The 23,494-nt window shown below is 36.5% G+C and overlaps 1 protein-coding gene across 1 annotated transcript; it reads left to right on the plus strand.

Moving 5' to 3' along the window:
• Positions 1–50: 50 nt before the first annotated feature.
• Pp2C1 (protein phosphatase 2C) lies at positions 51–22,857 on the plus strand. Its single transcript, XM_085950324.1, has 7 exons — positions 51–435; positions 2,237–2,371; positions 9,760–9,851; positions 11,001–11,203; positions 11,615–11,782; positions 12,766–12,914; positions 19,116–22,857. Exons 1-7 carry the CDS (start codon positions 132–134, stop codon positions 21,200–21,202), a joined length of 3,138 nt encoding a protein of 1,045 aa, XP_085806450.1. The 5' UTR covers positions 51–131; the 3' UTR covers positions 21,203–22,857.
• The last annotated feature ends 637 nt before the right edge of the window (positions 22,858–23,494 follow it).

Genomic DNA, 23,494 nt, shown 5'->3' on the forward strand with positions numbered 1-23,494 from the left:
AACTTTCTCCGACCGCGTAGCTCTTTACTAGAATCGGAAGTTTTATCTACGTAGTCATCTCAAAATGTCTAGAAAACAGTCTGTGTGAAGGTGAAATTGTGGATAAAAATTGATAAATATACGCTTTAAAAATGCCTGCGTCCATCGGAGTCAACATGCGTGTGACGGGGCATTACAGCCAGGGCGGTAGGAAATATATGGAAGACAAATTCTCCGTCGCATATCAGCAAACGGAGGACGAAAAGGATTTGGAGTATGCATACTTTGGCATTTTTGACGGACACGGAGGGAGCGAAGCTGCAGCTTTCGCCAAAGAGAATTTGATGGATCTTATTGTGAGACAAAGACAGTTCTGGTCAGAGAACGACGACGATGTCCTCAGGGCGATACGCAACGGCTACATGATGACACATATGAATATGTGGAAAGAATTAGGTAAACAATGAACGCTAACTAGGTTATGGCCTCTTAAAACTTTAAGGTTAGGTAACTTGCTTGTGAAGTGAGAGGGGAGATTGTATTCTTTGTTGTAAAAACAACTTTTCACCCAAACTGGATTACTGTATATCACCATTATTCAGTGAAATGACCTAAATATAGCATGCCTCATCCATTTCTTCCTGTTGATAATAATTATAAATACAACCAATGGCTGTCTAGTCACTAGTTGGTCATAAACATTTCACCTTGAATATTTGATATGCTCCAAGTAATTGATTTTTTCCTGTTCTCTTTATAAATGATGTGGATAATGTAACTTATTTTATGAAGCAAATGTTATTTTTACTAGGTTTTGTGAGAGAATGAACAATTTGAATTGTTTATGTATTCCTTTCCATTTGCCAAAGTACCAAAATAGATGTGTGTTTGTTTTGATTGTTTGCAATATGCATTCTAGCTGGAATTTAATTTTTCGCGATTTAAATTTAATGTTTATGATACCTACCTACCATAATTTATTAATTAAACAAGAAAAAAGTCTGTTTACTGGAACCCAGGTGCAAACAGCGCCAATTTTCATAGCCAATTTCGGCAAGTATTCATGATTTCAAGAATTTTAACCTAACCTAACCAAAGCTACATAACCTAACTTAACAAATAATCCAGTATATTGGCTAATTTCAAAAAATTGTTCGCCGCAGGCTTCCATTTAAACAGACAAAAACCGAAAAAAAATGATAAATGTCTACTGACTAATTTTTAAATGTTTGGTTAGTTATGTGGTATTTGTCATAAGAAAATTTTTTACATTTCCTCCTTAACCGAATCCCATTGTACAGACACGATACAAATCGATGTTTTAGTGCACAGATATTTTAGATTTGTATGTTACCTAGTTCTAGTTTTGTACACGGGTGAACATGCCGGCAAAAAAACGAACTACTTACTCATTTTGAGCTTAACCGATTTTCAATACGACCTGTCATATAGTACTATAAAATGACAACATCGCGCCTCGCTAACTCTTTGAAGAATGAGGTTGGAGAGACAGTCAGCACTTTTACATGTAAACAGTTATGATAGTTTAAAATAAGCACTATTGCCGACAGTAATTCCATGCACGTGTACAGGCATTGCGAGTCTGCATGCATGGATTAAAAAAGTTTATCGGTTTCTGTATTTTCATGCAACTTATGCGCAAGCGCAGTAGAACGGTAGTGGCGAACCTGCCGGAAAAGTGCACAGAGTATTTTGATGTTTACCAATTTTCACAACCAGCACCATACAATGACAACAACGTGTTTCGCTTAGTCTTGTAAATTGAGATTGATATTGGATTGGATTGAATAATGGGAAGTGAGTTGCCTTTTGGGTGAGACCGTAAGAAGGCTTAAATGTCGAGTGTTAAGAAACTTTAATGCATAATATTATGATACAGATGTACCCAGAACCTAAGGCCCTTCCCTTATTTTGGTTTTCCCTGCTTGAAACAATGGAAGCAGAAGGAGGGAATAAAGACGCACATCACAGATTGGGGCAGGGGTTTTTAGTTTCCTTGGCTGACAGTAATGACATCTGGGCTACTAGAGAACTATGTCAATTTATTTTTTTAAATTACTCTTCGGGTGGGACTGGTGGGTGATGAGGTTTTGTCCAGAGATGTCCATTTTATCTTCAAGGTCTATAATGCTTTGTATTATGTCCAGCACTCCCTCACCTGTTTATTTCCTTTTCGAGCTATGCCCTACATTCATCTCCGTACTACATAGTAATGTTGATTTTAATATCTTTTCAGATAAATGGCCCAAGACAGTGTCAGGATTACCGAGCACAGCCGGCACTACAGCCAGTGTGGCGTTCATCAGACGAGGGAAAATATATATCGGCCATGTGGGCGATTCTGCTATTGTACTAGGATACCAAGTAGACGGTGAGATTTGTCATTATAATGGCCTCTTTTTAACTTTTACAGAATGTTTTTTATATTCTGTAGTGATTTCATTTTTTAATAACTCACAAATAAAGCGGGTTTTGTTAACCTTTCCTTTGTGATGCTAATAAATTCTGTTTGTTCCGGTGATGTCATTTTGGGTTACGGAACGAGGTTGACAATATTACAGTAGGCTAAAGGGAAATACCTATTCTTATAACAATGTACAAAAGTCTAATACGGTTGTAATTATTTGTTTTATCTATAAAATTAACAAAAATTAATCAAAACTTAATTATAATCTTACGAGTCTACAAGTCATAATACTATCTTTACTACCCTTACTTTTATATCTCTTTCTCACAATTGAGTATGTCTCTCTTTGTTGCATATACTTTTAGATAATATCTTTGTTTGTAATGGGGTGCGACGCTTTGTTTGCAATGTGCATTTATAATTTATGATAGTTAAGGTGATGTCTCTAGGTAAAGTTGTTATCGAAAAATAGCTAGAAAAGTTTACTAATCGGTAAATATATATTCAAAAGTAATGAGAAAAATAAAATAAAAAATTAAGATGTATCGTGGAGTTCTATATACCAAAAATACGTGTCAAATTCGGTACATTTCTATCGGGTGGTAAGAATGAATGACATAAGATTTATTATCAAAATTACGATAAAAATGTACGTAAATCTATTACCTAGGGAAACGCTAAACGTTAATTGGAATTTATTATATCCTTATATCTTTTTTTTCAAATTTAAAAAACATCGATTTAGAGGTTAGAAAGCATGCAATTAAAATCGAAACATCTCGGTTCAGACGTAATTTATCGCAAAAAACGCTTAGCATTTCTATTAAAAATATTATTTAATAATTTTTAGGCTAGTTATTTAAATTTAATCTTGTATTTTTGTATATTAACGAATCGATTGTAAATAAAATGAATATTTGACAAGACTTTATCGACATATGCTGCTAACGCGGAAATAAATCGAACTATTTTTGAAACAGTACTTGCATAGATTAAAAAATACATACACACACATACATTGAAAATAAAGGTTCGCCAGGTACGAAGACAAAAACTGTGTTAATTCTGCTGTCAATAATTTTTGTTTGCGATATTGGAGCATATCGATGGTGCAGATCACAAACCTTCTTAGTCAAAAAATGGGATTTTACAGGGGAAGGTTTAAACTGATTTATTTGATAATGTAAGACTTTTATTAAAAAAAAAATATCCAAAGTCTAATGTTTTTGTGTTTTTTAATGATTGTATAACTTTATTTATAACTAATATAAACCGTATTACATTTATCATGACATAGAGGTATTGTGCACTCAGATTTGTTGAAATATTTGACAAAGGAGGTTTTCCTTTACATTACGTTTTATGAGAAAAGTAAATTAGTTTTATTTAAAAAGTAATAAAACAGTTTGCGTGACATAGGAGTTAAATATTGAATGGCTGGATAATTAATTAATAAATAAAAAATAATGTATATTTAACTAATGTACATGTTTATAAATAACCAAACATAAACAAAACAGAATCAAACCCAACATAGTTATGTATGAAGCTTTTTTTTTAAATTCTAACATATTTAAATTATAAATGTGGTGAAGAGTCATAAAAATGGTGACAGTCCCTTGGAATAACACATTTTAGTTCTTGAAGGTGCTTGAACTTGTTGGCCGATATTTTTACTTGAACCGTGTAATCTTGGATAAACAATATTGGAACTGTTATGATCTTCGGTCGTCTCGGTAGCTCTTTAAGATCATGACTAAAATTAATTGTGTACTGGATTTTCCCATTTGGAATGTAAGCCAAGTGACACACAACGTTAACAATTGGATCCCCTTTCTTGTTTCTGGTCTTACCAATGTGTACCGAAGTCACTAGTACATTATAGTTACTTTTTTTTTTATTAACTGTCAATAATTCATGGTGGAACTGCATTGTATTGAATTTATTATAATGAATTGTATTGAATCAATGCAACATTATAGTTAAGTAAAACATCATGAGTTACATAGTGCACTCTATAAGGAAATAACATATTTATGGCTTTTCATGTAGCCACTGCATAATCAGATGGCAGATAAATTTCCCTGTTCTTCAATTTTCTTTCGATTGCAGCATGTAAAGAATCTCCTTCCATTTACGTGTGCCCAACCTCCAAGTATTTTTGAGTAGGTAATCTCGAATTGATATTTTACTGCCAATTCGAGGAGTGCATTAACTTTGCAAGAATATTGTTCTTATTTCGATACACGCACCCATCGCTCAATATTTAAATGGACTGATTTCTAATTTAATATGAGGTTCGTTAGGTGATTAATCAAGAGATGTAAATGTCGGAGCTTCTAAGTCTTCTTATAAGTGAACTTCATCAAATGTACACTGTGAGAATGCCTTATGAATTTGATGTGTCATTACATCTATCTTTGTAAACTCGATAAAGACCCATTTTCTAACGAAAAATTGGTTCAAGAAAGAGTCCTAAAGGATCCCTACGGCAGTAATGACGTGATTTCATTCTTGGTAGTGAATCGATAAATTCTGCAGGATATCTTTTCTTAGTATCAATATTTCGCTCATTGTCCTTACATTGCTGGCTTTGGTACCCGTGAATGGCATTCTTAGCCCAATTTCTAGCACTCTAAACTCGTATAGCGAAAGTATTACAGAACATTTATCGGCAAACTTCTTTTCTTTCCTCGTTTATCTTTAAGTGGTAGTGATAGATATACTCCCTTCTATTTACCTCCAGAGTTCTTACATAGCTTCTATTAGTAAAGAAACGTATGATTTTCTCTGTGGCCATGACATATCCAACCAAAAGTGGTCGAAATTCCCGGGTTTCTTGAAACACATGCTTGTGAGATGCAACGTGGACCAAGCTTTCGTTTGTTTTTATTTTTACAGTATGTTTTTTTTTACTGATATTGTCTTTAACTCGGTCCGGATATTCCTGTTCTTTCACTCTATTATTTGCAGATATATTTCGTTTCCATGCACTTTGGTTTTGTTTCTCTTTACATCATTGATATGCCTTCCTATTATCTCAGTCGATAGAATATTTTCATTATCTTGAACAGAATCTGAAAGTATAGGTTTATACATACCGAAAATTCTTGATTTTTATTTGTTTACAATGCTAATCGCATGATCTTTCTACTTCAGGAACTCATTATTTGGGTTTATATTATCAAAAACGTAGACCTAAAACCCATTTATCTCTAATAAATCTTTTTGTATACAGTTTTGCTTGTAAAACTTCACTGATAGCTTCATACAATGAACTGATATAGAAGCAATGTGCAGCAACTTCACGTCGTGTAGGAGGTTTGTGCAGCATAATACGATGAACATGACATAGGAGTTTTAATTAAAAGATCAATAAACTGGGCTATATTTCTCTTTGACATAGGAGGTAAAGTTCAACAGATCCGTTAAATTTTTGTTGATTTTTTGATACCATAAAGTCAAAATCGAAAAATTTGACATAGAAGGTTTGTGATCTGCACCATCGATATGTCAATGGACTACATATATCAACCTCCACTTTCTGAAATAGTGTTGTGTAATTATTTCAGATATTTATTACTGTTTTGACGTACCTACCTTTTATAAAGCGATTTTAAAATAAATATAGTTTCATAATAATATAAAGAAAGCATACGAGCGAAAATGCCTAAGATACTTCTGACACACATCAAATTTAATCTTTGTCTAGTAACTGTACAATTTATCCATATTTATGTTAAGTGTTTAAAATGTTATAAGTAAAAAAAAAATCGTCTATTCACGTGGTAGTCGCGAAAATTATGAACAATATACAATGTTAAAAATAATAAGAATTGTTAAAATTTCTAGTCACAATATTATTCAAAGACAAATTAACCCGATCAAAACAGCCTCGACAACCTTCCACTTCACTAACTTTTGTTCTATATGTTTATCCTGGATACAGCGGCAAACACATTTTGAAAATAGCCGATATACTGGATTATTTGTTAGTTTGGGTTAGTTTAAGTTAGATTAGGTAATCCTAACAAATAATCCAGTATATAGGCTATTTTCAAAATGTCTTTGCCGCTGTATCCAGGATAACCGACTTGTACCCTAACTTTAATTACATACATACTATTGTACTATATTTGGGCCATCAAACGTTCATTCCTGTCTACGGCCTTAAAATTATTATCTACGTGCCTATATAACTGTATGCCGTCCTGTCAAAAAGTGGAAGTTGATAATTTAGTATGTAGAAAATAGAAGTTATTATTAGTCTCCATAAAATATAGGGTAAACAATTCAGTGAATGAACACATAAGAGGTGAATTTGAAAATAAATTAAATTAAAAACGATTAAATGAACTAAGAAAATTATAACAATAGGTAGGTACAATAAATTGTGTATAACCGTGGTATTACTAATTTTATGCCGTGATGCTTTGATAGTTGAACTTTTCATAATATTTGGATCACTATTTAGTTGCTCATTTATCTGCTACATCATAAAGTCGTAAATATTGTTTTTTTATGAAGCAATCATAAATACAAAAAATTAAGATCTACTTTTCAATCATAGTAGATACCTAGGAATATGGTATAGGTGTTGATAATTTTTAATTATTTATTCGAGATCTTCAGGGAATTACAAAAGTCCACACCTAGAAACCACTGGGCCAATAAGGTTTCTTTTTATATCTCCAAATCCATTTCACTTACACATTTATAGGTAAAATAAATAAAACTATCTTTTATTTTATCTTGCACTGTTCTTTAAAATCGACATTAGATTTTTTCAAAGAAATAACGTTCTGTCTTTTTCTTAGAATATTATGTAATCAGTGGTGCACTTACTTCAAATTCTAAATTTTTTTCTTACGTTTTACATTTTTTTTTTTAATTTGTCACTTATTTTGTCCTTGGGTTTGCTTATCAAGATTTGTTCGCATGTTTATTTACGTTTTTTCTTACCTCCAACTTCTTTTTTATTCAATTCGTTGCGTGTCTTACTTTATTCTTATCTCATATATAGTTAGTTAGTTAATACAAACCGTCCACTCTGTGGAGGCCCATATGAACCCATTAGGATCGGACATGGTTGAAACGAAATGAATTGGGATGTCTATATAATATCGACATTGTCATAATTATAACTACAGTCGAACTCGGTTATTACAATCTCGGACATAGCGAGATCTCGGATGTAATGAGGAAACAGTCGTTGACATTTGGTATATGATTTTCTCCGTACATTTTTATTCACTGTTATAACGAGATATTTATCGGATATACCGAGCTAAAATACTGGTAATGTGTTGATCGTTTAAAGACATTTCGACCCTAAGCAATAAAATCCGATCGGACAGGATGCCGCCGGGGACAGATTACGTTTATGACACTAGTTAAGTGTCTAATTGTTGTTTTCGCCGACAATAAAAATACCTATTCTCTGATATAACGAGTACCGCTTATAACGAGCACATTCAGCCGGTCCAACCTTCCTAGTAATAACCAAGTACAACTGTATATTCCTTATTTTGTTTAATAATAATTCGAATGGCATTTGTTATGCTATTCATTTCATATCATTCTTTTATTCCACCTCTAGTAGAAATTCGATGTAATTGTCAATTGTACAAGATTAAACTCAATCTTATAAACATTTGTACTTAAATGTTCATTTACTACTATAAATGAATTTTACTGTAGAAAAATATTTATATTAATTCGTATTGACAACGTAAAAAAATCTGGTTCATTGACTGGACAGGATACCCTTGTATTGCCACTGTAAAAAAAACTACGGTAAACAAAATGTAAAAATCATAAACACTTTAAATCAAATCAAATAGACATGTTAGAATTGTAAATATTTTATGGGGAAAATATTAACCCTTAACACTCGAGTGCCGCCATATCGGCGGCATTATAAGTTTCCCGTATTACTCGAGTGCCGCCGTAGCGGCGGCACGCCTATAAAGTCGTTTTTTGTAATATTTTCAGAAATTTTTATAATGCGATTTCAATCAAGTTAGAATGAATAATAATAGGTTATTACATTTATCTGAGAAAGATGTCGGCAAAAGAATACTGCGTGCGTAATTTCAACATAGTATTTTTATCGGAATCTTCTCTTTTTTTATTCGTAGGTCGTCGCTTGCAAGCAATGTTTTTTTGTCACATAAATTTTATTTATTGAACGTTCCCAGACTAGAGTGAAGTGTTTGTCACGCATGATTTTGAAGTGTGTTTATATTTTTTATTGGTTCTCGCTTGCGCAGGGGCGTCTCGTATAGTTTACAGTTTTATATTTGAATACTGTTTTTGATGACAATACTTACTAGTATATTATGCCGATTCGGAACCTATATAATGTGAAATACTCTAATGAGTCAAATGAAAATTATTACGTATCGATTTATTATTTTTTGAGAAATCTTTTGATAATGTGTACCGCACTGGGAATGAGTTGTTATGAGCCCGAAACTAATTTAGGAAATTTACGAGACAGCCGCTTATATTACAAGTGTATTTGAAGGCAATTCATTTATATCATATTTACAGTCATTCACTCATAACTAGGTATATGTATGGACGATTTACACTTTATAGCCACTTCTCTACATACTGCTATTTCATTACGATTCTGTGATAAGCCAGGATTACATATTGGAGATTGCTTTGTGAAATACCACACAATGAAGAATTATAAATAAACTAAAAATAAGTACAGTATATTCATTATAAATCTATTTTACAGAATAAAAAAAAAAAATTTTTTTTTACATTTTTTTTCACCAATTAAATGTTTTATATTGAAATTATGCTTTGTACGGAAAAAAGTCTCGAGTGGGTGGTATGTACCTATAAAATAAATTTCGAGTGGAAAAGGTTAATTGTAAATATTTTTACATAGGTAAGTAAATATATAATAAATTTAAATGCATTTTTATCAAGCTTATGATTTTTAATATGTGGCGACACACAATATTTTATTTTATATTTTATTGCCATCTGGTTGCGATCGACGAAAGTTTTTAGTAACACATTTTTAGAAATTCATGGTAGATGCCTGTAGATGCCTTTAGATGGCGTTGAAGTCACATTTGATCGTAAATTGAGGCAAAGAATTCGCCTTAAATGAAATCTGACAGATGTCTATCAATTATAATATATATTTACTGAATAATTCTATCGATTTTGAAAATAATAACATTTTAATTAGATGTCATAGGAATACTAGGAATCGCCGACATATGAAGATGACAAAGTGTATATTAAACTGAAATTTTTGCAGTTTTATGGACTGGGTCACATTAACGGGTGCGTTAATAATGGTTTTATTGTTTACTTAATTACAGGGCAAGAAGACTGGTGCGCCAAGCCACTGACTTTAGACCACAAACCAGAATCACCTCTAGAAATGTCCAGAATACATTCGAGTGGAGGAAAGGTGTGTTTCATTTAATTTTTCTTCAAACGATAAATATATTTGAAATATTTATCATCACCGGGATTGGACTATGGATTATAGAACGAAACATTAACACACGTCACACTTAACATATCGAATATTATTAACCAGTTACCCATCTATTTTTATAAGCATTGTGATGTCACCTGGGTACATAGCAAAATTCAATTAGTGTATGCATTATCATTGGTCAATAAGCATAATATAACATTAAAAAAAAAACAGTTGTCTTTGAAGTTCCGGGAATCTAATCAAATAAAGTGTGACATTGTCTATGGATCATTTACATGACGTATTTTTAATCACTAAACACCAAAGATGATGTGAGAACCTTGTCCCTAAATGCATCAAATTTGAGCAGAAAAAGGACCTCTGCAGCTTTATTCAAATCTGCCCTGCGTGAGTGTTCCAAAAAATGGTTGTATCCGTGATAAATGATATCTCTATTCAGCTCATGTTCGTATTTGCAAATGGTGATGCGGGCCGCGAGTTTTATCCGGGACCTCTGTGGGGCGCAAGATCATTAAATTCGTATACATCTTTCTGTCACGTTGAGAATATTTTTAAAAATAGTCACGATCCATACAATTAGTTTCATAAAGGTTAGGAATTGCGTAGTTTAGGTAAATTTTTGGTCATTTAAACATTGACAATGATAAAGTCCATTATACAATATGATTTTCATACAATAACAGTATGTATCGTTTTAATTATATAAATATCCTTTCTGACTGACATTCTCGGGTGAGAAATATGTAGAGATATTATTATCATGATAGTAAATCATCTGTCATCTGCAAATCTATTGTTATTTTATAATCTGAAGCAAATAGTTAGGTACATATTCGCAACACTGAAATTACACAATGAAATAACCTAAATAATTTGATATAATACGCATGCCCGAGGGAAGTTGTGCAACTAATTTGCTTGGTTGGATTGCGAAGATTACTGCACTACGAATTCAAGTTGCGTTGAGTAACCAAGGTAATAACTACTCGCTAATCTCGGCATAGTGCTACTCAGTTGGTGATCTACTGATTAAGTTAGCTACAAGTGACGTCTCCAGGGCAAAACGAGCAGTCTTTCTTCCTAGGTAATCACCATTATTTTATTACAATTGTGCAGGTGATAGCGAAAGCTGGGGTCCCCCGTGTCGTGTGGAACAGGCCGGTGATAAGTCCTCAGGGCGTCCGCTGTGACGAGATTCCCTTCCTGGCTGTGGCCCGCAGTCTCGGAGACCTATGGAGCTACAACATGCAGATTGACGAATTTGTCGTCAGCCCTGATCCCGATGTCGGAGTCTTGGCTATCGATCCCAGCAAATTCAGGTAAACTCATACTGCCATCATGAATCTTAATTGTACACCAGGAATCGGGGAATATTTTTGGCTATTTTTTAAAATCTATTTGTGTTAATATTACCCCCTACGAGACATCAAAGCAGACATAAATCTGAAGAATACATTTTTGTGAAGAAGGTGTGGAGTGTCTCACTCATCAACAGCATTCTGAGTAAACACACGAAGGTGCCTCTTTCTGTGGACTGTCTACTCACAAATGCATGCGCTCGTTATGTGGTTGTACCAGTGTACCTCTAAAATTCGGCAAATATATTATTATATATATATATTATATATATATATATATATTATTTTAAGGTAAAAATAGGTGATTTTGTTAATAATGTAATACGGAAAACATAATATTACATATTATTATATTTTTATTATTGTGAACAGATGCCTGATATTCGGCACGGATGGGCTGTGGAACATGGTGTCTGCGCGAATGGCGGTGCAGCTGGTACAGGTGGCAGAGCGCCACAATGAGAAAGCTCTCCCTGGCGCCCCTCCGCCTGACTCTTGGCTCAATCCCTCCAAGATTCTGGTTGACAGTGCCCTGCAGAGGTAATTCAATGTTATATTATCATATAACCAACCCCCTTCGAATATACAAAGTCGAGGCACGACCTGAACGCCCTGCCCCGACTTTATCTTTTTGATTTAATTGGCATTTATAAAATGCATTTTGTAACTTAGTGTGCTGACACACTTGAGTTGACGCAATACGGTATTGTTGGGTGTGAAAATCACTCGGCAGGATTGTCGCTTTGGTCTGGTTTGTCAAAATTCACCAAATTTGTAGTGGAGAGCATGAATGTCATATTTTTCCGTTGGAGTTCTTGTATTGGTGATTATGTTAAATCGTGAAGCACCATAATGACAATGGGCGTGTAACATATTTTTCGTGCAATTCAGAAAAGAATTTATGGGTTTTTTTTAGTTCGGATTAACTGTGTGAGATGTTTCTTTTATGATTTTTTTGATGTAACAATTATCCCTATTTATTTATTCATTATACAAGTTAGTAACTAAAGAATGCCATCCTTTAAATAGGTAAACAATTAACAATTTTGGGGTAAGTTGGGGCGGGGCTTCACTTTGAAATATCTGTAAAATTTGTAGAATAGGTACCTACATATATATTTCTGTCATTATGATGTCCTTCACATGATAGTGTGTATTATTATATACTCAAATTTAGATGTAAGTCACATTTCGCTTCTTGTGTTCTTTTGCCAACTCGTTTATTTGTACATTTGATTAAATTTTCACCAAAAGTCTCATTTTCAGCAAAACATTCTTTTGGTGTTTGTAATTGTTATATAATTTTGTAGAAATCATGATATTTTGCGATTTTATTTGCCACAATGTCGGTATTCGATGATTATTTGGTGTATTATCTACCTTACCTTCTCCTGAATCAGACTGCACAGCTATTGTTTCGTCTGTTTGTGAAACGAAATCATTTGGGGAGTAATACAATGATGTGACACCCTCGATACTATAACCGGATTGCTTGATGATATTGAATGTAAATACATTTATAGGTGGTCGAGCACAAAGATGCGAGCGGACAACACTTCGGTGGTGACTCTGATGATGGATCCTCCCGGTCCTCCCAAGACCAAAGCACAGCATCCGAGTAATCCCATTTCCAATCCGCCGCCTGCCCAGCACGAAGCTTCTACAGCTGTCGGTGAGTCACCGTTGATTAGTCTATCTGTCTATTATTCAATACATAAGTAAAAACCAAAGACACTTATAGTTTCTAATACTCATATTTAAAAAAAAGATCATTTGTTTTATATCAAGCCTGTCTAACTTCAATTAGGCTGTGATCTACTTCTTATCGTGCTATCCCCTATCGTAGATCGGCCACCGTCAGGGCAATTTTTGCTGTATCACCTGCTAACCGGAACAATACAGTGGGCCTACATTTTTACTGATCCCAAAGGTTCTTAAGCCATGAAATAAGACATCGTCCTCTGCGACATTTACCATTTATCTTTCCTTAGATGACAATTTGGACAGAATGCTGCACCTTTGTTCTCTCATAATGTGGCCGAGGTACTGTAGTTTTCTGGTTTTGATACTACGCAGAAGTTTTCGGTCCTTTCCCATTTGATTGAGAATGTCAATATTTTTTGTGGTGAACTACCACACTTTTCCATTAATATTCTGCAATTTGGGACAAAGAATCGTTACAAATTAAACGTCACTTCTTTTTCACCAACACAAAGGAATACACAATTTATCATTTGTTGTGAAAATGCTAAGTTTTGGTCTTCTGGGCACACATTGCGAACTATTATCTTACTGCGCGATGGCAGGGTGACTATGTTACAGATTAAGGCGCGGGAATTCACATCTTCTCTTTTTTTTATTTCTGCCGTCAGCCGCAATTGATACAATGAGATCACATGGTTCTTCATGGTAAAATTGACAATGACTTTCCCATTAGGTGGTCCAGGAAATAAAAATGGATAATTATCTCATTTCAAAATCTCAATAAAATCATTACAACTGGTATGTACATACTTTTGACGATTCAAATCCTATGGTGCAATTGACGCATTGGACATGACTACTCTATAGCAGTGTTTCGAAGAAATTTTCTGGTGGTCTACGAATTTTTGGCATCCAAATGCAATGCTAAAAATACCAACAAATTCTTCAAAACCTATGCACCTGCAAGGTTGGTGTATTGTGTTTTTATTTTTAAAATAGATTAATGGTTTTACGTGATGAAATCAACTGTGATCGGACGTTATTATACGTTACCATATAAATAATATTTTTTATTTCTGTGTTACTGATCCGCAAAATGTTTCTCCTATTTTCAGCAGTCCGCAGGTATAAAAAGGTTGAGAAATGAAGTTTATAGCGCCTGCGATGGTTTGAGTAGGAACAAGTCCGAATATGAAGTTGTGAGTCTCAGGTTTGAATCCTAGGTCTGTCAAATTCATTTTTCAATGTGTGCTTGAACCCAATAGCTTGAGCAAGTGGCTAACGTTCTTTTGTCTTAAAAAAATCTGTGAGAAACCTCTTTGTTAGGTGGCCAAGATCCCATTGAATTGTAGAGCTAATGAAAAAAAACAATTAAGGTAAAATAGGCAGGTAAAAAGTACATGTTAAATACATGGCCCCCCGCATCCTGAAGCGGGGCCCCCATGCCAAGATCGTTGGTGGGCCTCCCTACCTATAGCTAAGGTCAACGGCAGTATGATGCTTTACAGCAGCGTTTCCCAAATGTTGTTCCGCGAGGTAAAAAATAGTATTTAGCGTATTGTTGTGTACCACCTACATCTACTCGAAGTGTTTAATATCGACAAACTATAATCACAAATTGTATTCCATAACCATATAAGTATTATAAACTTTTAATAATTTCGAAGTAAACTTGCGCCGCAGGCGACTTTTTTTACAATTAGCGCTTGGCCGTAGTCATGGGGCGTGTACGATGCGGAATAGGTGCGGGGACGGGCACGGGTAGAGTGTCCGTAGTAGCCCGCGCGCGTCCGGTCGTGTTCAGCGTCAAATCAGGGATAGGAAACCATAAACACAGAAAAGTTTTTGCTGGAAAACTCCTATTTGAAATGGCAAAACTTTGCAGCAAAATATGGGGACAATGAATCAATATGGAAAGCACTTTAACAGAAGAATTTTATAACTTATACAAGAAACTGCGGGAACAACCAGACAAATTTTTCGAATAAGAGTAACATGAGCAAATATTTGAATAAGTATATTCTAATTGATATAAAAGGTTTTTACTATTCTTTTTGAGTCATGTTTTGCGATCCGAGTATCGCCTTTCGGCATCTTCAAACACCACCAATGGTGAATACATACGAGGGTGGGTCAATAAGTCCTTAGAAAAGCCGACAGGTGGCGCGACTAGTACTGTAAGCGGTTTGTTTTCATGCAGCGGCACTACCGATTCAGTATGCTGCGAAGTTTCAATCAGATTGGTCGGGTTGTTGTTTTTTATTTTCGTACATTTAAAAAAAAAATTTGCTTGTTTACAAAAATGGAGAAAATTGAGTTTAGAGCTGTTATTAAACATTTTAATATAAAAGGGTTAACAGCAAAGGAAATAAAAAATGAGTTGGATTTAGTTCACGGCATATCTGCTCCTTCACTTGCAACTATTTATAACTGGTTAAATGAATTTAAACGTGGTCGTACATCAACAAAGGATGAACCACGCTCAGGACGTCCTGTAGAGGTGACTACACCAGAAATGATCAATAAAATCCACGATATGGTGTTAAGTGACCGAAGATTAAAGTTGAGTGAGATAATTGAGGTTACAGGGATCTCAAAAGGTAGCGTCATTTCTATTTTACATGACAAATTGGGCATGAAAAAAGTTTCTGCAAGATGGGTGCCGCGTTTGCTCACAGTCGACAATAAACGCAAAAGGGTGGTGGCCTCTAAAGCCCTGTTGTCGCTCATGCAACGCAATCCGGATGAATTTTTTCGTCGCTTTGTGACTGTAGATGAAACATGGATACACCACTATACTCCCGAGACGAAAGAACAGTCAAAGCAGTGGATTGCGAAAGGCGAACCATGTCCAAAGAAGGCGAAAACCGTAAAATCAGCTGGTAAGGTTATGGCTACTGTATTTTGGGATGCACGTGGAATTATTTTCGTTGACTATTTGGAAAAAGGAAAAACAATAACAGGGGATTATTATGCATCTTTATTGGACCAGCTAAAAAACGAAATTGTAGAAAAACGGCCTCATTTAAACAGGAAAAAAATCCTCTTTCATCAGGACAATGCCCGTGTTCACACATGTTTACGATCAATGGCTAAAATTGAAGAATTGAAGTTCGAATTGGTCGACCACCCACCGTATTCGCCAGATTTAGCCCCCAGTGACTTTTTCCTTTTCCCAAACTTAAAAAAATGGCTAAGTGGACAACGTTTTTTTTCAAATGAAGAAGTCATCGATCGGACAAATGCTTATTTTGAGGACCTTCCGAAAACTTATTTTTCTGACGGTTTAAAAAAAATTGAGAAACGTCTAACCAAGTGTATTGAGCTCCAAGGAGATTATGTTGAGAAATAAAAAAAAAATACAAAAATAAAAACTGTTTTAATGCTTTTTTCTAAGGAATTATTGACCCACCCTCGTACTATCATCTAATACAGTTAATTCCTGTTTATTTGGTAAATTTATATTTATTAATTTAAATTCTATCAAGTACCCTTGGTCAATAATATAATTTGATTATATATAGGATAATATATAAGGAAACTAAGTTTAAAAATGACTTTTCGGTTCATATGGTGTGAATGTAGGTGTAGAGTATACGCTTCATAACTTTGCACCCCGGCTCTAGGATGGAAATGACGTACATACCTACTTAACCGGATAAGTGCCGCCAGCGTCCTAGCACGCTTTTCTATTCCGAGAACAGAGGGCCAGCCATGCAAAATGCACGTGCAAAGACGCTCCACTTGAAACGCAATATATCGGCCGAGGCAATGTTTTGAATAATTCAATCGCATTGCCCACACAGCGACATCTCTTAGGATCATGGTGTAATACTTACATTTGTAATTTTCTATATTATCATCAACGAAACATCAATTTTAAACAAACCTTTGTTGACTTACCGAATCGCTAGTAGGGTTGTGCCACGGATCCGATATTTATCAAATCACTCACCGGGATTCCCGTTTACTTATAGTAGATGCAATCGAAATTACGGTTCGCATATGCATATGAGAAACGGGGAATACTGTGATTCCTGAATATACACAACTACACAATAGGAGTGACACATCTTCGAATATATGCCAGTTGAATATTCGAAGTCGTATTTGACGTACCTAATTCGGTTTCGCGGCTGAAATATTTTCTCTTTATAATTCATTTCAGTATTTTACGGGTACGATTTTGTAATTTTTAAACCTTCGTAATCTGTGTTGTGTGTCGTAATTGTTTATTTTATAAGATATTAGTGTCGGGACTTATTTTATTCGCATAGTGTTTAACTTATTTGACTTTTTGTGTTATATCTTTTTATAATAAGTCAAGTTTCTGGGATATTTGAACTTTTTTACATATAAACCTTTTGATCTTCTTTCTAATCAAAATGGAAGGAACACAAAGTTCATCAGAAAATGCCGAACAGGTCGAAGATTTGATGTACAGGGTTGGCATAACTGTTGAATCGGATGATAGTGATTTTGATGTCGATTTAGATGAAGAGGAACAAGATCCCAGTGCATATGAAGCTGCACAAATTGATGAATCTGTTCCAGTTTTCGAATGGGAAACCGATGATTTTGTCCCCAAAATAAATTCATTTGATAGCTCGAGGTCAGGAGCGGACGTAGAAAATGTTGATAGCAGAGAATCGGAGTTTTTCAAGCTGTTCATAACCAGCACACTCATGGATTTCGTTGCCATTGATACCAATAAAAAATACCAATACGTCAAAAATCACTGCAATGAGTTGAGTTGGAGATTGAAACAATGGGTAGACGTAACAGTAGGAGAATTGTACCTCTTTTTGGCAATATGTCTTTTGATGGCCTGTAATTCGAGAAATAAAATACAAGATCACTGGTCTACAGATATTTTACTATTTTCTCCGATTTACTCAGATACGATGCCCCGCAATAGATTTCAAATCATTCTTCGCATGCTCCACTTTTGTGACAATACGCAACAAATAAGTGGGGACATGATTTTCAAAATTAGATTCCTAGTGGACTATTTCAAAAAAAAGTTTGCAGAGTGCATGTATCCTTACATGAATGTGTGCATTGATGAAAGTTTGCTACTTTTCAAAGGCAATTTGTCATTTCGCCAGTATATCCCATCAAAAGCAAGCCGTTTTGGCATTAAATTTTTTGTGATATGTGACTGTGCCACCGGATATGTACTGAATTTTATTGTGTACACTGGAAAAACCGCCGAATATGTAACACACATGCACATGGGTATTTCAGGAAGTGTAGTCTTGACTCTCATGGAACCATATTTGGACAGGGGACATACCCTGTACGTAGACAATTGGTATACTAGCCCAATTTTGTTCCAAAAACTACATGACCGGAAAACGAATGCTTGCGGCACTATAAGGAGAAACCGAAAGGGATTGCCAAAGCATACGGAGAAATTGAAAAAAGGAGAAATGAAAGCATACCACACAGACACTATTTCGGCACAAATCTGGAAAGATAAAAGGGAAGTGTCCATGCTGACGACTCTTCATCCTACTATACTATTTTTACCTATAATTATACAATAGCTGGATACACTGCCAGACATGTCAGACTTCCCGACTGTCAGGGATATCATATCAATATCACTCACTATAAGTTAGAAATTATTTATATAATGCACTTTTGTTCAGTTATTTTTCTTTGTCAGCATGCATTATCTCAAATGCAGTTAATTAACACCTGCAAGCCAGACGAATATGTCATAAAGAAACTCATAAACCATGCGCAAATGCGTTTTTTATTGTATTTGGAATTTGAGCTTTAAAATTAATGTATTGTATTTTGGCAAACAAAAGACAAAGAGTGCCTATAGACAGCGATATAAAGATTGTAAATCACAAGAGCCGAAATAAGTGAAATAAGTCATTATGGTGAAAGGAATAAATTGTGTTGTGCCATAATTGTGTTAATAAAATTTAATTTTAGTTGCATGACAAAATACAGGTCAATATTTTATAAAGTCTCTTTTTGTTTTCTGTTCATCTCATTTAGCTGGTCGCCACACCGGGCACCTCTAAGCCCGGGCCCCCAGGCTAGAGCCCTATCAGCCCACCCCTTGTGGGGGCCATGGTTAAATGCAATCACTCATTGTAGTGGAGCATATCTCAAATGGCATAAACATTGAAATTGATTTTGTTTGTTTCAGGTGCGGGAGATATGACAGAAAGCTGTCCTTCTCCGTTGCCTTGCTCAGCGGGCGACGAATCTCCGACCTCTCCGCCCCAGCAGGCCACCTGTCATGAGAAGGCGGATGTTCCGCCGGAGAGCCACCCGTCTCGGGGCCTGTCCATCTTGACGCGTTTCCCTGACTCCAAACCGGAGTCTATGCAGCCGACGCCTGTGGTCACGTCGCCCGTCGGCCCGCAATACCACGGGTATGTTCCCACCGAGGAAGAAAACGAGCTGCCCATCTCCAATTACGGAAACCCGGCAGAGTCATACTTCATCGCTCGTCTACTTAACAAGAATCAAATGAGGAATACACTCCAGAATGTGTATCAGGAGATAGCGGCAGCCGAGTCGCCGCCACCTGAAGCCGGAGAGCCTCCTATTAATAATAACAATGAAGACGACCCGCCTTATAAGAAGAACAAGACCGTATTGCAGAGGCCGCGGCCCGCTGAAAAGACTGATACAGCCAACGGTAGTGAATCTATCGATGAAGAGAGTTCTGATGAATCCTCCACTATTAAAGATGAAGAGACATCTGCTGATGCGGAGGACAAGTCTCTTGATAAGACAGTCGAGTCTATTCAGATCAACGAAGTGTCTTCAAGTTCGCCTGTTGATACTCCGCCATTTAAACCTAAGAATTCTCGAACTAAAGCTGTCCCTGGCAAGAGAACAACTCTTTCGCCGACTCCCATTGCTCGCATTCTCCGATCTAACGACACTCCCGTCGCCCCACCGCGCCCGCACACAAGACTTGCGAACAGGGGAAAGTCTGCTTCAAGGCCGGTTTCCCAGAACGGTAGAGGAAAACCGGCGGAATCAAAGGTTCCTGTGCCAGTTCACGTCGAAAGAATGGCCCCTTCAGTCGTTCGGGTCACAATTCTCAATAGACCTAAAGCGACTCCTCCACCGGCTTTAGTGCCGACGACTGTTGAAAATGCTCCTAAATTGAAGTCAGAACGTACTGCTGTCGCTTTTACACCGCTGTCTGTGTCTGATGCTAAAGGCAAGCAAATAGAGAAGGGAGAAGGAAAGCCAAAAGTTACCCCAGGAAGCACCGGTCAGGATGCCAATGGGCCCAGGCTAACAAGATCGAGAGATTCGCAGGTCGCTGTCCCACCGAAACTTCCCCCGAAAGGTCGAGAGACAATCGCCTCAGTCAAAAAGATCCCAACGGTCGAGCTTCCGAAACCGACTACGGTCCCGCGTGAAGCGAGAGTAGACAGTGTGGTCGGGCAGCCGTCAGTCCCCCGGCTCACCGGCGATGCGCCTCCGGGTGGAGGGAGTCCACGCCGGGGTGGGACGACATTTCTTAGAAGGCGGCGCCGGGAATCCGCCGCCGACAATACTACGGAGGGTTCCAAGGAGAACGTCATGACGCCCGTCGCCGCCCTCGCTCCCAAGACCGCCAAGAGACGGTGCAGCGGCGGGACCGCCGATAGCCTCGAGCCCAAAGAGAAACGGAGGACACGCCTGGATGACAGACGACGATTTGTCGGTCCACTCGAAGAGACGGTGGAAGAGCAACATCAGGACGTCACGTCGACGCAAAACTCAAAAGACGCCGCATATCTACTTGGCATTATGATTCCGACACCGACGGGGCTCGAATCGGAGCCCGTCAACCGACGTAGTCTTCGAAACGAAACCGAAGGTTCGCCCATGTCTCCGAAGACGCGGAGGAGGAGAATTAAAAAAGACGGTACGCCGGGAATTGCTTCCGACGAAGGGGGCGAGGTACACTCTACTACGATTAATGTCGAAAATGACCTGAAAGCGAATCAGGGATTGGCTTCGAGGACTCTGCGATCGCGTCAGGATACTCCGGGATCCGACGAAAAGAAATCAGACGAGAACGGTTCCGATAAGAGGGCGCTCAGATCCGCAGATTGCGCGACGACAGAAAGGGATGAGGACGGGACACCTTCTAAAGAGACCCGCCCCATATTGCGGTCCAGAAACAGTGTGGGCGTGCCCACTTCCAAGATGGCAGCGAGACGTCGCACCCCTTGGACTCCCGCTCCTGCCCGGCACGGCCTGCGGAAGAGACTCACCAAGTGATCTACTCTCGAACCGTCGCGAGAGCCATGCAAACAAACTCGGGAAGATACCAAAGCTCTGTATATTTTGTAAAAAGAATTCAAACACCAACCTATCGCATGTGAGGCGGGGACGACAGTTATCGAGACAGCTACCTTCTTCGTAGCCCGCTATATTATATTGTTACGAGACCTTACGGAGTAGAAGACCCATCATTTTTCGCTTGGCGAGATTATCAGGGTATTTATGCTTACGGAAGTGATGGAAATTAATGATGAACGTTTGTGATAAATATATTGAAAAAATGTACAAATCGAAAGTCTTACAAAAGATTACCAGATAAATTCTTACGACGATGCCTTACGTTTTCTCTTTATAATATTACAATACTGAAAGGAGTGCCGCTGTTTCTTTTTTAATTTTTAACTTGACCATTTTATTTCGTAAACGTGACAGTTCTGTTTAGTAAATGTGGATAACCTTCGCGGCGGCGGCGGTATAAAAGGGAACCTGTTTAAATTGTGTCTTGTGACAAGTGTCAAAATAATATAATTATTAAACTTCGTACCTTGTGTGTGGATATTGTATCTTGTGGGGGATAGAAATTTTATTTTATTTTCGTACCGACGGACGGGGGAAGAAGTGGAGAAGAAATAATATTTTAATAATCTCGACGGAAACTGCCGATAAGAGACTCGATATTTTTACATACTACGCGAGACATGACACGGCAATGTAACATGTCCTGTGTATCTATTTTTTCAAAATGCTTCGCCGATATTTCTTTTTATTGATTAGTTTTGGCGATAATTTAATGATCATTATTGCCATTTTTGTTGTCAAGTGTTGACGGATGTTCACCATATTACGTTTCTATTATAAATTTATTTTAAGTTTTACTGAATTTATAAACGGTAGTGATCTGTGGAAGTGTTGTCCTTTTTTTTTATGTTCACTAACGAAAATGCAATTTGCTGCAAACACCTCCCTATTATGGGCTACTCGTATCAGATCCCTAACGCCTTGGACATTTAGATAGAAGGTTGCGTAGCAAAGAGAATTTCTTTCTTAACTACATTTCTGCTATCTTTTGATCGTCGAAATGATTATCGAAATATGCAGCTATTTATTTTCTAATATTTTTCTTGGAAGAGTAACTATGCACGATTTACTATCGGATGCATATTTAATTTTGTAGTAGATTTACTCGATTCGTTCACGGCTGCACATGTATCCCCAGCACCTCGTTATATATCTTTGTTTTATTGCATATATAATTTATTAAAAAATTTCTGGTCTGCATTTTTACAAAGGGACCAATTTGACGAAATAATAATGTAAAATATTTTTGTAATAACATATTGTTGCCACTCTCTGTCGGGTAGAGGTTTCATATTCTTTATGTGCTCTGAGCAAAACTATATATTATTATCATTGCAATTACGTATTAAATTTACCACCAATTATAAAAATGTTTTACGAAGGATATAACCTAGTTATTCAATTTGCCGATACCTAATACTCAATACTATGCCCTGCGGGCAATTTGAGATACGTTGAAACTAAATTTAAATAAATCAGATGTACTGGCATTTTCTATCCTGTTTATTCATGCGTCATGTGTGGTAGACGTCAGTGGCGAAGAGTGCCTTCTGGAGGGAGATTGGCGAGATGGGTAACTGAAAAAAAAGTGCTATTACTGTCGTATTTTACTTTAAACAACGTTCACTTTTATTTGACCTGCACCCCACGGCCAGCTCTGGCCGATAGTGAATGCTGTAAAATAATGCTTGAGACAATTAAAATAAACTGGAGATAAATGATCTAGTAAAGGGGTTCCCAACTTGTTTGCTATACCATCAAATTCGCATAACAAACATGCAAATAACGCTTAGTTTTACATAATTATTATGGTTTTTTGTCAGTATGTAATATTTTATGTCTTAAAATTACTGTTATTTTATTTTTTGTGTTTGGAGTTGCGAGCATGGTGGTTTCTATTATTCCCAGAGATGTCACTGCACTAATTTAAATAAATAATATATTTTTTTATATTGCTATCGTAATTAAATGATTTCTTACCATGCACAGTAAACTAGTCGGTTTAAGGTGAATGTATGCTAAATAATCACTTCTGAGGAGTCTTCGCCACTGATTAACCATACGCCATGAATGTATGAAAAAGAAAATGTTTGTCCTAATTTGTTTTAATAATTTACTTTAATTAAGTTTTCCGTCAGAGTCGTTGGCACTTCGTAAATATTCTAGGTCACTACCGTGATATAAAGTTCTCGTACATTATGTTGTTTTAAG

Source organism: Rhyacophila brunnea, unplaced genomic scaffold (assembly GCF_057557595.1).
Source record: "Rhyacophila brunnea isolate RB1 unplaced genomic scaffold, BYU_Rbru_1.0 scaffold_23, whole genome shotgun sequence".
Taxonomy (NCBI): domain Eukaryota; kingdom Metazoa; phylum Arthropoda; class Insecta; order Trichoptera; family Rhyacophilidae; genus Rhyacophila; species Rhyacophila brunnea.